Source organism: Typopeltis vanoorti, chromosome 11 (genome assembly GCF_054136105.1).
Source record: "Typopeltis vanoorti isolate ZY-2024b chromosome 11, IOZ_Tvanoo_1.0, whole genome shotgun sequence".
In the NCBI taxonomy this organism is placed as follows: Eukaryota; Metazoa; Arthropoda; class Arachnida; order Uropygi; family Thelyphonidae; genus Typopeltis; species Typopeltis vanoorti.
This window is the reverse complement of record NC_143559.1, coordinates 106821673-106838983: the sequence shown is the minus strand read 5'-3', so window position 1 is coordinate 106838983 and position 17311 is coordinate 106821673. Positions and strand designations below refer to the sequence as shown.

General features: G+C 34.8%; 1 protein-coding gene across 1 annotated transcript in view; it reads right to left on the bottom strand.

The window, feature by feature from the left end:
• Positions 1 to 5947: 5947 nt before the first annotated feature.
• The window catches only part of LanB1 (laminin subunit beta-1), a 754433-nt gene continuing 743069 nt past the window's right edge, over positions 5948 to 17311 (bottom strand). Inside the window, exon 33 of the mRNA XM_090400882.1 lies at positions 5948 to 9873. Coding sequence (XP_090257008.1) covers positions 9734 to 9873 — 140 coding nt within the window. The 3' untranslated portion in view covers positions 5948 to 9733. The remainder of the gene's footprint in view (positions 9874 to 17311) is intronic.

Below are 17311 nucleotides of genomic sequence, written 5' to 3'. Positions count from 1 at the left end.
TAATATATCAAGTAGGGGTTAAATGGATGAATAACACCGTTAAGCTTGAGCTGCAAAAAAAGAAACAACTATGGAGGGAATTTAAGGAGAAAGGTGACCGGCAGGCACATGAACAGTATAAAGCACAGGCCAGAAGGGTAACGAGTGTGGTAAGAAAAGCAAAAAAGGATTATGAAAGAACATTTTTCATGCAGGCTGAAGAGAATCCTAAACAGTTTTTTAGATATGTAGCAAGTAAAAGGAAAAATGTACATGGCAGAATGATTTTAAAGAATGCCGATGGTAGGGAGGTAACTGAATCAGTTGATATAGTTGAGTTACTGAGTGATCACTTTGCAAGTATATATCATCCAGGTGGTGACATTGCAGAAACGAATAAACCAGTAGATTATATGGGAATTGTGGTGAATGAAGTGGAGGTGAGTAGTCTATTGCATAACCTCAATGTGAATACATCCGTGGGGTTGGATGGTATACCAGCTCGTCTCGTACGAGAAGCAGCTAAAGAATTGTCAGTACCCTTGACCATTTTGTTTAATTTGAGTCTCGGGTCTGGGTTAGTCCCGAGGGGATGGAAGGAGGGGAAAATAGTTCCACTGCATAAAGGTGGTTCCAAGACTGCTGTTGTAAATTACCAACCGATTAGCATATCAGGAATCATTGTCAAGGTCTTAGAGAAATTAGTCAAGAAAAGAATACAGGATTGGATAGATGAAAATGGGATATTGTATGGGGGACATGGTTTTGTGAAGGGTAGATCATGCCTCAGTAACTTGCTCATGTTTTATAACACAGTGACGGCTGAACTGGATAGGGGTAATGGGTTTACAGTGATACTTCTGGACCTTGCCAAGGCCTTTGACAGGATACCACATGGAACCCTAATCAGTAAACCGGAGAGGATGGGGATAGATATAGGATTGGTGAGATTGATAGGAGGGTGGTTGAAGGAGAGATACTCGAGTGGTTTATGCAGGAGTGGAGTCTAAAAGATGGCTTGTGTCTAGTGGTGTGCCGCAGGGCTCTGTTCTTGGACCACTGCTTTTCAATTTGTTCATCAATGATATAGGAAAGGATTTGAGAGGAAGTGTTCACTTGTTTGCTGATGATGCAAAGTTGGGTAGAGCAATTGTGAGTGCACAGGATGTCAAAATTTTACAGGATGATTTGGATAGTTTGGAGGACTGGGCTAGGAAAAATGGATGTCAATTTAATGTGGCAAAGCATAAGGTTATGCACTTTGGGGTGAAAAGAATAGCAGCAGTATATCGCATTGGTGGAACCGTACTCCAGGAGATTGATGATTCCAGGGATTTGGGAGTGTTGGTGGATAGGGAATTGAAGTTTAGGGGGCACATTGCAAAAGTGACTAAATCAACTCATCAAATCACTTGGCTTCTGAAAAATACTATAACATGCAGAGACAAACAAGTTGTTGTTCCTCTGTATCGAGCCTTGATAAGACCCCATCTGGACTACTGTGCCCAGTTATGGGCACCAGGGGTTCTTCGTGATGGGGAGGAAGTGGAGAGGATCCAGAGACGAGTGACCAAGATGATAGCAGGTCTGTGGAATGAACCTTATGAGAACAGGTTGAAGATTTGTGGGTTGCAGAAATTGGACGATAGGCAAAGGAGGGGTGATATGATTGAGATGATATGATTGAGACATTCAAATTACTGAAGGGTTTCTATAAGATTGATCCAGAAGATGTTTTTGAAAATATGACTGGTGGTGGGAGGACTGGGGGCCATGCATGGAAGCTGGGCAAGAGCGTGGTTGACAAGGGTGTTAGAGTTAGGTTTTTTACTTGGAGAGTGGTGAACGAGTGGAATAAGCTTCCAGAATCTGTTGTGGGTGCTACGACTGTGAATGAGTTCAAGGCAAGGTATGATAGATACTGTGTCAATGTCGAATAGTTGTTCTTGACATGATGTTAGGGCCTCCCTCGATGAGTCTGTCAACTACTTGGAGTTGCCCGGAACAATAATAACGGTTTAACAGCGGATGTGTGGTGGCATATGTACTTTGAAGGAATTGTCATGTTTTGAAACATAACTGCATGAGATCCAGTCTATACATGTACATGAGATTGTTGATGATGATCAAATGATGTAAGGTGTCTTAATTTTTATTGCACTGAGTATGTGCACATGGCATTTCTAGGTGTCCTTTTTTATAACTAAGCAGTTGCAGTCTATGCAAGGCATTCCTGTTTACTGCCAAAGCACATGACAACCTTCATTGGTTGTATGATTGGCTAATCTGGGTTTGTGTTTTCTCTTCTTTTCCACATCATTAACATGTTCTGAAAATCTCTCTTTCTAAATTGTTCAACATTATGTTAATGATGTGGAAAAGAAGATTGGCTAATCTGAGTTTGTATTTTCTCTTCTTTTCCACATCGTTAACATGTTCTGAATATGTATCTATCTCTGTCTCTAAATTGTTCAACATTATGTTAACGATGTGGAAAAGAAGAGAAAATACAAACCCAGATTAGCCAATCATACAACCAATGAAGGTTGTCATGTGCTTTGGCAGTAAACAAATGTCTTATATAGACTGCAACTGCTTTGCTAGAAAAAAGGACACCTAAAAATGCTATGTGCACGTACTCAGTGCAATAAAAATTAAGACACCTTACATCATTTATCATCATTCATCAACAATCTCATGTGGAGAGACTGAATATCATGTAGTTTCTTCTTGTTGCGAGGCTTATACGCTGGTTAGACATGATAACTAATATTTAAGGAATTGACAGCGTATACTAGAAATATAGATTAAATAAACTTTAATATATACATTCCGATATTTCGGCGAACGTCATGTTGCCATCTTCTTGGGAACTTACTAAAAGACACGTGCACACAAGTACTAATAACAGCAAATGAGACTGAAGCTAGGAAGCTAGCGTTTCCTAAAGTCCTGATTAGAAATATACAGGGTGTTCGGGATAAATTTGACAGTTTCGTAAGGAAAAAGAAAATCTTCTTTGTATCTATTAAATTTAATGAATTGACAAAAAAACATTACAGGCAGAGTTAATTACAATACTATCAACAAGATTTACTCAAAATAACCACCATTAGCATCGATCACAGCTTCAATTCTGCTTCGGAACCTCGAACAAGCTGATGCTACAGTCTCCCTGGGAAGGGCCGCAAAAACTGTTTTAATTTTATCCATTAACTGGGCTTTTGTATTACTGGAAGTGCGATTGGTGTCTTTTTCAACTGCGCCCCATACAAAATAATCCATGGGGTTAAGGTCTGGGGAGTTTGGAGGCCAAACATTTGGACTGGTGAAGTCGTAGAAATTTTCAGACAACCATTTTTGACTTTTCCCAGAGGTGTGGCAAGGGGCCGAATCCTGCTGCCATACATACGGCCTACCATTGGCTACCCTTGTTATCCAGGGCTTGACTACAGTTAGCAACTCCACGAACAAAGCCCGAATTCCAATGCCAGGGTTCTTCAACACCTGTTCCTGCAGATTTGCGAGGAATTCTGCTGTACGAACGCAATCAGATCGTCTGCTAGGGATCTTTCTTCTTGCTACATCCTCGTAGTCACCATTGCAAGTCTCTAGTTCATGCCTGATTGTTTTTACTGTATTCAGGGAGCATTGGGCAGCAGTCGTAATATCCTTATTTTGATGGCGGGCACGAATCATCATGATACAAGTTATTCTCTTCCATGATTCAGGTGGGTTCCAGCTATCCATCCTTTCTGACATCTTGTATATGAATGAAGAAGGGTCCAAACTTTTAAATGAAGAGAAGTGTGTGTTAATACATGTAACTTACGGAAAAATATAATTAATTATAAATATGTCAAATTTATCCCGAACACCCTGTAGATTAAATAAACTTTAATATATACATTCCGATATTTCGGCGAACGTCACGTTGCCATCTTCTTGGGAACTTACTAAAAGACACGTTATTAGTACTTGTGTGCACGTGTCTTTTAGTAAGTTCCCAAGAAGATGGCAACGTGACGTTCGCCGAAATATCGGAATGTATATATTAAAGTTTATTTAATCTATATTTCTAGTATACGCTGTCAATTCCTTAAATATTAGTTATCATGTAGTTTATGCTGCATGAACAGTGGATTTGATAAAATCCTGATTTTTAAGAGGTGTGAGGTGGTTCTAGGAAGATGCAAAAATTGTATAAAAAAAACTTTTATTCTTCATTGTCCAAGGAGCCTTTTTCAAAATCTCTTCTCATACTATATCCAGTGGTGAGCTATAAGGGGCTCGTGTAAGCCCTTTGTTAATTTTTTCTCAAATTTTGCAAGCCCTTTGTTCTTCTTCACTTTTTTTTTTCAAAAAAAAAAAGAAAAAAAATAATTTTTGAAATATATTAAGCAAAAAACTCATACCTAACAAAGTGATTTTATTAAATAAAATATTATAGTTACTGTTACCATTTTACAAATAAGAATTCACTTTTTGTAATCACATAAATAAATCTACTCTATACTTTAAAATGAGCTGAAACGGATGTAGGCTGTAACGTTTTTGTCAAGTTCTTTGAAATGTTTTGAAACTCAGGGGCTAACTTGACTGTCGAGTCTTCAAAATTCGAGTCATCGGAATTCAAGGAGAACCGGCCTACCAGTCCGTAACATGGGAGATTGGGCGCCAGAGCCCCCTTTTGAAGACTCGACACTCGGGGGCTACCCGGAGTGTTGAGTCTTCAAAATTCGAGTCATCAGAATTCAAGGAGAACTGGCCTACCAGTCCGGAACACAGGGGGTTGGGTGCCATAGGCATCAGGGGGCAGAGCCCCCTAGTAGGATTATAAAATACTGCCCCTTGATTGGTATCGTTGATTATCACTTGAAGTATAAAATAAAAACAAAAGAGAAATATAACGTACTTCAATATTATTGTGTTTAGATAATATTTATTTATAAATTATTTGTCAATAAAACTTCTGTTGCAAACAAAAGAAATTTATTTTGTTTATAAAAAAATGCAGACTTTCATATGTGTGATTATAAAAGATTTTACTCTTACTATATTTTGATAGTTAAAAAATGTTTTTCTTATGTAAGATAAATTAACACAGATGATTGTGTGCAAATATTTCATGTTTAGATCATGAAATATTTGTTTAAAAATGATAGCCTTTACAGGTTGATTGTCCCCTTATACTTTTTGATTGGCATTTGTACACAAGCTGTATTAATAAACGTTTTTGTGTGAAATACGGCTTTTTTTTTTTGCTCGATGATGTGAGCCCTTTGTTAAAATTTCCATAGCTCACCACTGCCTATATCTATTTTAAGATATCTGCATCAGTGATTTTTCCACTCTTCCTGCCATGAAAACTACAAACTGTGTGCATGTACTTAGAAAACAGTAAAATTAATGCATGTGAGTAATGACTAGTTGAGTAGTTCATATACTCACAGTGCAAGGGGGGGGGGGACTGATCACATCATTTGTAATGACTGCATTTTAAGTGCACATTAGCCTCTGTAGTTGTCAGTATAGACGAAGCCCTTTGGCTGGAAAGACCTAGGTTTGATTCCTGTCTATGATGTGAGAAACCTTGATCTGGTCTCTTTTGACTAAAGATGAGTTAGCCAGTCTCAGAGGTAGATGTTTTTTTTTTCATCTGGAAACTCGTGTTGTTCGTCCCTCAGAACAGGCAAATTGGTCCTGTGAACATACATGGATTTACAGTCATAAGATACGTATACTTATACTTACCGGTAATTCCACATTAGGAGGGTTCACCCCCTCCCACACACAAAGAGATTGGGGGAGAAAGAAGGGTGAACCCCATACAAATTAATAGCGCACCATTCATAAATTTAGTAAGCAGTGTAAATAGTAAAGAGGTTTTCTTTTAACTAAATGCTGAGAAGTGGAGAAGAATTATTTGAGTGCCTAAGTATTAAAAATAATTAAACATTAAACTTGATAGAATTGTTCAACAGGCTTTTATTTCAAAGATGGAGGATTCCATTAGAGTTAGCTTATACAAAATGACATCAGACGCACAAATATTAGCACCAAGACTTAGCTGTATGATGCTCTACAGCATCAACAGAAGCTATTTGCATTGTAGGTGAAGGCAGTTAGTTTGGCACAGCAAATTGTCAAAAAGTGACCAATGTAGTCAGTTAATATTGGTTAATATAGTATTCCACATCTTTTATAAAATTATTTGAACTGGCTTAACAAATCACAAGTAACAACACGAGCCACCTGACATTTTCAACAGTACAGGAAATAAATATAAAAGAAATTCCTATGAAATGAAATATACTAATGTTTCAAAGATATTATTTTATAAGTTACATTTGTAAAACATTTAACAAAATTTAAAAGAGCATGGCAAATGCTTTTTTTGAAAATTTTTCTAGGTAATACCTATATAATAATGTAACAAAAGACACGTCAAATAGTTGCACTGGTTTATGGTTACAAAGTTTAATCTACAAAATTGCAGACTAAATTTTACAAATAAAAAAAAAAATCACGAATCTTCATTTTATCAACCAAACTAAGTTTTAATAAACTATATTTCATTTATTTTTTTCCTTATTTAAATTATAATATGAACAATAATCAAATTTGTAAAGACAATGTTGAAAACAATAGTTTTTTTTGTTATACATTTAAAACTTCATGAAAGGCACACTCTGCATTTCAAATAGCACTTATTTCAACACCATTAACACAAAAAAGTTCTTATGTATAATTTTCAGTCATATCTTTCTTGTTCTATAACTTTTTTTTTTTTTCATTTATCAGAAATGGATAATTTATTTTGTATTTGAATATCACAAAATACATTATATTGCAATAATGTTTTCAGTAAGCTTTATACATGTTTCAATTCTAAATATGGATACAATTTTTAAATAGGGAAAAAAAAAAAACAAATTGGGATTCACAATGTGCTTTTTCTTCAAATAAATGCTCACCATAAGTCACTTTAATACCATACGATATACTGCGTGTATATATATACACACACACATACACACAAATAAAATGTATATATACAAAACGAATGAAAATTAATTTCTCTAAATAAATGTACTCATAACACCTATCAGGGTATGAAAACATGCTAAAAAATGTATGACTTATTGAACAAGACATTAAGTCAAAAAAATTAAAAATTTATCCATTCTTCTTCCTTTCCCAGAAGTTTACTTTTCAAATAAATAATTGATACCTATTATAAACTTAAAGGGGAACATTGTATATCTTTAATTTTTAAAGATATACACTGATATCACTAAAAGATTATTTGTATATGCATATATGTTTCTGTTTTCAATGTATGCAGTATTTCAGATGTAATAAAAATTTGTAATAACCTACTGATATAAAGATGCAAAGACTTTTTTTCAAATGTAGTGCATCCTATCCGTTTTAGGGTTCATATGTATTAAATATTAATGACTCTAATGCAGAAATTTAATCATACGAATAAAATGTAAATACAAGAGATTAACCAATAATACATTTTTGTCCAGTAGTTAAAATGTTAACTACTTGACTCAAAACAAAGCAATCAATTAAAAACTGGTTAACTTATAATGCATTTGTGTTCAACGTTTTCAGTTAAGGGAGTAAATATGATCTATCAGTAGTTGTAGCAGTAGAAAACTGTCATGCTATATGTGTGTGTGTGTATATATATATATATATATTTTTGCATAAATGCAGAAATTTAATCATACAAATAAAATGTAAATACAAGAGATTAACCAATAATACATTTTTGTCCAGTAGTTAAAATGTTAACTACTTGACTCAAAACAAAGCAATCAATTAAAAACTGGTTAACTTATAATGCATTTGTGTTCAACGTTTTCAGTTAAGGGAGTAAATATGATCTATCAGTAGTTGTAGCGGTAGAAAACTGTCATGCTATATGTGTGTGTGTGTGTGTGTATATATATATATATTTTTTTTTTTTTGCATAAATTATTTTACTTCAAAAATATGAAGTAAAATAATTTAATATTGGTTTGTGATAACATTAAATCCTTAAAGAATTTTCTCATATAATGCAGCTGAGTAATTTACATTTAGCTGGGATACTTTTATTTATTTACTATGAGAGTAAAAAGAAATATTGCAACTTGTAGCAATCTATGATAATTAGTAAGTCACCTGTCATCTTTTAGGAAATGATATTACCCAACAAAAATTTCGAATATCTTTGCTGTTAATTAAAGAAAACCTCAGTTACTTAACCATAATTTGTTGATTCTTATATATATACATATATATGGTTACATAACTGAGGTTTTCTTTAATTAACCTGCGATAAGTCTGAATAATAATACAGATAATATTTGTTTATCAAGTTTCATAGATCACTATTTTTGAAATTAACATAATACTTATTTCTATTTAATCTGTGGCATATGAACATTTCCAGTTATTAAGTTAACAAATACAAGCACTATTTTAAGAAGATTATGAAAAGTTGATTAAAACTAGTATAATAATAGCCAAATTTAACAGAGTGAAAATTAAAACCTGAAGGAATTACCATATACACAACTTTGCTATAGGTTCTACAACCTCTTATGTGTGGGAATGATATTATAAAAAAATAAATTAACTAGTGGTTTAATTTCACCAAGAACTGATTTAATGTCTAAATAAGATTTATTAATAAACCACTAAAAGATTTATCATATGGTAATTTCATCACATTCATGAATTGCATTTATATTCAAAACCATGAACATAACTGTGAAAGTAATATTCTGAAGAAGAAAAATAAAATTAAAAAAACAGACCGCCTAAAACTGCAATTAAGATAACCCTCTTTATTAAATTGAATATAAAATAAAAACCATTGTGAAGAAAGGTTTAAATAAATCTTTTTTTTTTTCGGTAGTTTTGGCATAACTACAATGACATTTCACACTAATATAACATCTGAATTCTCAAATAAAAACTAACATAAGAACATAACTAATAATATTACTGAAAAAAAATTATACTAATTATAACTCAGTACTGATATTTGAAACAGATTTGCTAATTACTGCTAATGGCATCTGGAATTGCTTCTTTTTTTAATATTTCCAGCTAAAATTAATTATGAGGTAGACCACTGAAATTGTATGGACAACAGTTAAAAAAAAAGTTTGGCAGTATAAGAAATGCAAAGAGCATTATACATGGCTAGTGTAAAGACAAAATGTGTGTGTTAGCATGGAATGTTCAGAGAGTCACACTTATCTAACAAACAGAAATAGTATCCCAATGTAATTCAGTATTTTCAATTTATAATTGAAAATTTAATTCAACATTCCACAACAGTGCACATTAAAAATCATTTTTTGTAGGTAGTAATAAAGACAGCGTATAATACAGATTTCATTTTTCCTTGTAATAAATATAAATTATGTAAAGCTACACTCAATGCCACCTAAGAAAATAAAAATTATACAGAATGCAATTAAGAGATAAGTCACAGAAAGATTTCCTAAAATGTAACCATATGATTAAACAATGGCATCCTTAAGAAATGTACATAATTTGTATTAAGGACAACACTAATTTACAAGAGGTCTGGAAGAGTGAAGATATCACTTATTCCACAAAAGTGGCAGTGTAACTATCTGGACATCTTGTTTCTTCTTTCTATCCAGTATGTACATTCATCACATATTTGTCTTATGGCAAACAACTTTTTCTTTTTTTTTTTGTACTTGCCCAAACAGGATCATGCCTGACAGTCTCTATAAAAGGCTGATCTTTCCTCAATTACCTGTAAGTGTTCCATCATTTGTTTATTTAATTGGTCCAAAATTTCAGAGTGGTCTTTTAAGTCTTTTTCATTCTTATCAAACTGATCTTCCATTTCTAGTAAACAAAAAATGAGAATCAGTGTAGTCAAAAACAAAATAGATTTTATAAGTATCTTTGAAAGTAAAAAAATTACTTTGTCACATTTTCAAAAAAATATATATATTTATATCAATGAATACTATTTTGGAATTTTCATGAACTTATTCACTTTTGATATGGTCCTGGCCAAATGCCCACTAAAAATATTAAATTTTAACCAAATTTTACATTTCTGCACCTTTATATATTTTCCTCAAATTTGCACTTCATTTCTTAATCTTAAAACTACAAAAACCTTACCTGATTATCCTTCAAGGCAAAAGACTTCTTTCATTATTTAACCTGAAAATGCATACTTCTAATAGGCTGATGATTTGAGTATGCACACTTCGTAAAGCTTTGTTAGTGTTATGTCTTAGCTTAACTCAATGAAGGCAGTTTGCTGCAAGGTCACCACAAAAATAATCATTGCAACCTATGGCCATTTGATTGGGTTTGGCACAAGCATCTTACTTAATAGTAAGTTCCCATCACATAGTCTGACTTCTCCAACTTGATTGCCAATTTTCTATCTGGACACACATTATGTGCATCCAGACAGAAACATCTACTTCCTTTTATATATATATCAATGACATTCTGAAAACTGGAGTTAACTGCAAATTCAATACATAGTTTTGCTGAATGGTATGTTGTATCCTCATTCAACAAGACGTGCTCTACACAAATCGCCAAAACTTTCAGAATATCAATTTTTACAGACCTGAATTGCCAAATGTTTTTAAATCATCATCATCATCTGCCTTATACCCTCTTTTACCTTGCGGTGTCGAGGGTCCATTGATCATCGGAACTCACTCCGTTTACAGGATAAGGTGGTCAGCCTTATGCCCCGGTGTATCCTATGGCCTGTAGTGTTGGGTTCTCAAGGCCAGTTTGCCTGCTTTGCGGGATGAAAAACCCTGCTGTCCACGCCCAAGACTGGCTAACTTGGCTATGGCTGAGGAAAATCCTTCAGCTCCTCACGTCACCGACGGGAATCGAACCTAGGACATTCCTTCATCAGGCATACGGTTGCGAAGCGCATAGCCACTAGGCTAACCACGCGGACTGTTTTTAAATCTAGTTCTGATAACTTTGATGCCAGCTAGTCAGTTTCTGTTTCTTCTAGTCTTACTTTTGATAACTGACAAATTTCTAGATAAGATGGAATTTCTCTTCTTGGAACTATTCTAACCTTGAATATTTTTCAGAATATTCAAGGTTAGAATATTCTACATTACAAATGGTAATGTAGAATCAACCTGAAGTAAAACTTCAGGTGATACCATTTGTAATTATAGGTAAATATACCTATGAATATTTACTAACTTTATACAAATCAGAAGTCTGTCTAATGAAATACTGCTCTTATATTTGGGGTGTTGTAAGTGCTCACTAAAAATATGTGGCTTAGTAGAGAAGAGACCAATTAGGCAGTTAATAACCCATTTCTAACTAATTCACTCGACTCTTGCACACAAATATTCAGTTTCTGGACACTAATAATCAAAAGTTATATTGTTACTTTTTCTGCTCTCTTCTAAATAAATCTGTTGAAACACATGCAGCAACTGTTCAGCACCTCTTCATATTCACAGAACAATTTTTTGCCTCTTCATTCATTCCTTTAGCTGCTATCTTTTGGAAGCCTTATCCTCCCTCAGTGTATTTCATAAATCTACAGAACTTCAGATTTCGTTGTTAATAATTTTTCTTTTCCTCCTCAACTTTCTACTCGCCCATAGGCATTAACATACTATAGGTTGAATAACCTCTCTCATGTATTCACTAAAATAACTATTTCATATTGAAATACCCACAATAAAGCTTTGTTCCTCCTGCAGAGTGCATAGTGCATACTCATGAACAGCAAAGGCTTCAGCTAACATTGAAGTTATAGACTCAACTTTATTGTGGACTAGACCAGGGGTCGGCAAACTGTTGAGACGGAAGAGCCAAACCTGTCCCTCACAACAATTTAAAAATTATTCGAGAGCCATAAATATATTTTTACAAATAAGGAAAATTTAAAGTAACGTTATAGTAAATTTATAATAATATAATATATAACAAGTTATAATAAAGGCCAAGTTGCCTTTATCACCTTAATGCAGTTTCTGGATGCACCCAGCCAAAAGAGAATACTAAGTTGCAGAAACAGCAAAGCGACATGGACTCTGCTTTCACATTTCGCCATTGCCAACGTTGCCTTGCCCAAGGGCGCTCACTTATTAGTCACTTTGTAGCTCTGCAAATGACCTCAGATGCCGAGGCACCCTAAAACTTAATCCTAATTAGTCATCATTATGTGAATAAAATCCTTTAAAAATTTTATAACTGAAACTATGATAGTTTTATTTTCATTTTCAATTTTACTTCAGAGTCACATGTGCATACCCAAAGAACTGCATGTGGCTCGCGAACTGCAGGTTGCCAACCCCTGGGCTAGACTATGCTTAAACATATATACTGTAATTACGTAGGCAAAGTGGATACTAGATTCAACATTATTTCAAAACAAAACGTTTGTAGAAACTATGAAAGTTTTGTAAGCTGACCTGTGAGCTTACGAGAATACAATCCTTGGCATCCCCAAGTTGCCTTAACTTGCACTACTTAAAAAACAAGGGGGCTGCCCAAGCATCCACATATTCACTTTTTATTAGTGCATTTTTTTAAGGGTTCATTGGTCTGACAGCTGTTTTGAACTGGCTTTATCATGCTTTTTATCCAAGCACTGATTCTCCACAACTTATGCCAAAGCAGTCTAAATCTAAACCAAAAATTCAGCATATGTTCAATGAATGAAGTCAAAAACTCCAGCCTCTTGCTCAAGCTTACAGTAAACTCTGTAATATCTGAAAAAAAAAAAAACATCAACAAATCCAAAGCAGACTTTGTAAGGTCTAAATGTACTAAGCTTGTTTCCTATTCAAATGGCAGGTTAAGTCTTTGGGCAATGCAACCTCTGCTTGTCCATATTTCCACTTCTCTCCCATCTCCTAAAGATAAGGCAGACTCTTTGCATTAGTGGTTTTCAACAGCTCTTGTAGAGACAAGGCAAATCTCTTCCTATTAATCCACACACTGTCCACAGTATGCCTCCTGTGATCTTTTACTAGGAGGACATCAGAATAATACTCAGCCTTGATAAGTCTCCTATCCCTGATGGTATTCCCCCAGTTGTACTAAAAGCTTGTGCTCCAGAACTTGCACCAATCTTGTATTTCCTCTTCAGGATGTCATACTCTTCTGACATCTATTCAACAGCTTGGAAGCAAGCTTTTATTCAGCATTTCCCAAAAAGAGAGATAAAAGTCAACTATCAAACTATGTTGGAAGTTTTTTCACTTGGTTATACTATAAATTAAAGATACCAAGAAATTATATACTTGGTTTAATCCTTAATCCAAGTGTAAGCAAACAAGTTTGCAGCTTAACTATTTTCAGGAATGGGGCAACTCGTATAAAGAAGCTAATGACTTCACTCACTTGCCTTAGTATCCCCAGTCCTGAAAACAGTTCAGACACAAACTTGTTTGCTTATGCTCAGATTAAACCATATATATAATTTCTTGGTATCTTTATTTCATAGTATAAACAAGTGGAAAAACTTCCAACAATTTTCACTAATTCAGAGTATTTTAATAATAAGATGTGACACCTTTTGGCAACTCATATATGAAAATATGACTACTACATTATTTCAACCTTAGTATCACATTTGGGTCTAGCTCCCACTGATGAGACCGCAATAAAGGTCGAAACCAGTCTGGGTAGTGAACCCTTCCCATAATGCATAACATTATACATGTCTGCAAGGAGATGTGCTCTGCATTATGGGATGTGAAGTCATTAGCTTCTTTATATGAGTTGCCCCAGTCCTGAAAATAGTTCAGGTGCAAACTTGTATCTTTAATTTATATCAAACTATGATCCTATTGCTCTGGTTTGATTACTCTTGAAAATGATGAAAAAGTCATCAGCAGCCAACTACTTCACTACTTGGGACTCACTAATTACCACCAGTATCAATTCCACCATTCTTACTCCACAGTGGATTTCCTGGCTAATTTCACTCACCTTTGGACACAGGCATGGAAAACTTTTGAGAAACTTAACTGGTTGTTCCCAATATTTCCAAGGCATTTCATTTAGTCTGGTACTGTGGCCTTCTTATCAAGCTATCATGTTATGGTATTCCTCCTGCTCTTTGTGAGTGGATTGCCAACTTCCTCTCTGGTCATTCATTATGGGTCATGGCACACCTTTTCCTTTAATCAAAATTTTAAATCAGTGGTGGTGTACTCAGGACTCTGAACATCACCTACACTCTTCCTCCAACACCTTCATGATCATCTCTCTCTCTAAAATCCAATCCTATTGAGAGCTTTGGTGTTAACAGTATTCTCCATTCCTCTTTCATTCTCAAAACGTTGTAGCGTTCAGGTGATTAATGCTTCAAGATCCTCTATAACCAGTGCATTAAACACCAATCTCCTTGCCATTCTCAAGTGGGGTGAAGATCTTAAGAAGAAAGACCATCACTCTCCCTCACCATGGACAATATTCTACTTGCCAACCAAGACCAGTTTCTCTTCTTAGATTGACTTTCACATCCAACCTATGCTAGCACAAACACATCATGCATCCATACCCTCTTTGGCCTCCAAAAACCTTTGTAATCCTTTTTGTTCTAAACAGTACTTCTCTTCTGCTTAACTCCTGACACTTTATAAGTCTTAAATCTGCTCAAACTTAGAATGCTGTTCTCACATTAGGAGTGGTGTGCCTTGAACCGCTCTCAGAATGCTTGATTATATATTCAGAAGAGAGCTATTTGCTTAACTGACAACTTCCCCTTCACCAAATCCCTCCACTCACTTTCCCACAGGTGCTTTGTTGCTGCCTTATGTCTTTTCTATAGACATTTCCATGGACACTGATTCACTGAACAGGCCATTACCATCCCTTCACTGTCCTTAAACCATGTATAGCACAGCTCTAAACTTATTGAACCAACTTCTCGACCTCCTCTTTCATTCTCTACACCTCTGCTCTTTGGAAAGGTTGTTATTATTGGAGAAAACAGTAGTTACTACAATGATTACAACCCTCAGCTCTTCAAGAAACAGACCAACATATTTCTTTCTTCTCTTTAATCACCTGCCCGCACACATAGCACTGTTGTATCATAGGTCTTGGGACATCATGTGTGTGTGGTGCTGATATATAAGAAAAGAATAGTGGATCAACACAGACCATAATTAAACATTTGACATTACCATTCTTTCTATTACCACTCCTTCATAAACAAAAAATCTGACATCATTCTCTCAGCCCTTCTGCAATCCATTAATTTATTGATGCAATTTGATGCATGGAGCAATTTGTCAAATGCCTTTGCAAAATTCAGAAATGTCAAATGTTATTATCACTATCATTTTAGCCTTCCAAAAGAGACCTAAGTCCATCAAATGTAGCCTATCAAAGGCATTAACTCTTAATTACTTTAATACGTCTTCTGTCCAAGAAGTTTTTCAGAAGAAAACTTCTCAAGGATTCTAGAAGATTGGGTTTGAGGCTATCTGCTGAAAAGACATGCTGTTATGAAGCTCCTGCAAGATTGGTGATTTTTGTTTTATTGAGTGTTTTCTTAGATTAAATGGTGCATCTTTAGTATATTGTTGTAGTTTTTTTAGTGTATTTATTGTAACACTAAAAAAACTACAACAATATACTAAAGATGCAATCGTAGAAATATTGTCAGTTTTTAATAGTCTTAAGAATGGCATTTCTTAAGACTATTAAAACTCACCAACAGGGCAGTGAATACACAATTTAAAGTTGTTACTTCATGATGATAATAATATAACAGAGGAAATATCCTGATTAAAATAAATTATTAGAAAATCAACCAGAGAATTGGAAAAAGTAGAAAAACATTTAATGAAACTTATGATATGAAAAAGGATCAGAACAAGAAGCGGCAGGAAAGCACTGCACTTGATAATAATAATAACAACAAGGTAAGTCAATTAAAATCTAAAAAAAGAGGTGATATGGTACAAAGATTCAATCATAAATTTGTGCTTACCGAGGACTAATACGTAATAGAAAAACAGAAAGGAAAAGTGAAAGAGATGGTAGTTTTTGTTGGAACCAATAATTTAAGTAGCGACAAATATGATATGAGAGAGAGGATATGAAAGATCTATTGGAAGAAGCTAGAAGAAATGTGAGAGAGCAAAAATTGTAGGCTTGCTACTCAGGACAGTACAGAGTTAAGAAGCAGGGCAATGACAGCAAATGATTTAATGCACAAGCTGTATAGAAGAAATGGATGAAATTTTTTAGACGTGTGGAGTGCATTTGATGGCAGAAAAGACTTGTATAAGAGGGGACAGCCTGCACTTGAATGGATTTAACATCAGACGTCTAGAAAAATTACTTACTGAGATGAGACTTAATGCAAAGTAAGGAAAACTAGATCATCATGGGAGTGGGGAAAATGTGTGTAAAAGTTCAGCTATAGTATGCATATATATGATAAAGATATGAATGGCTTTGAACATGGTTATGCATCTGGCAAAGAGATGGAAATGTATTATTATTATTACATCATACCTCCAGGGAGTCCAAAGACTCATTGAGGGAGGACATCTACTCTACAACTCTTCATCTCACTACTCCACAACCTTCATCACTTAACACCAATGCCATTTACCACCGACTACTACCACTAGAACTTTCACAGTAAATCACAAACATCCATGCTCATGACAGGATTTGAACCCACAGCCTTTTGGCTGGAGAGTGGATATGCAAACCACTCAGCCAACCAGGCTGGTATGCTTTGGGTTCAGATCTTTTGAGTGTGTCTGCAAAGGAAGGTCTATGTGCAAATGCCAGGAGCATCAGAAAAAAAAGGGGGTTGAGAGTTTGTAAATATGTTGTGGCCTAAGATTACTGGCATTAGTGAAGTCTGGCTATTACAATTAGATATTTTAACTGGGACTGAGTGTAAAGGATATGGTATTTTTAAAAATGACAGAAGAGACATGAGAGGAGGGGGGGGGTACTACTAATGATATCAAAACGCATGAAAAGTATAACAGTAATAATGTCCCATGTAGCAGTGAGTTTGAGGCTATCTACCTTGAAGTGGAGGCTAACATCATGGGTGCTGCAACAGACTTGGAAGTTCAGTTGTAGAGGACAATGAAATGCATCGTCAATTTACTCTAATCAACCATTATAATTGACTTAAATTATCAAAACATCGATTGGATAGAACAGAAATCTCATGATAAGAATGAAGGGGAATTTATTAAGTTGTTGCAAGACAACTTTCTCGAACAGCATGTGAAAGAAGGAACCTGAAGGCAAAGAATGTTAGATTAGAATCAGA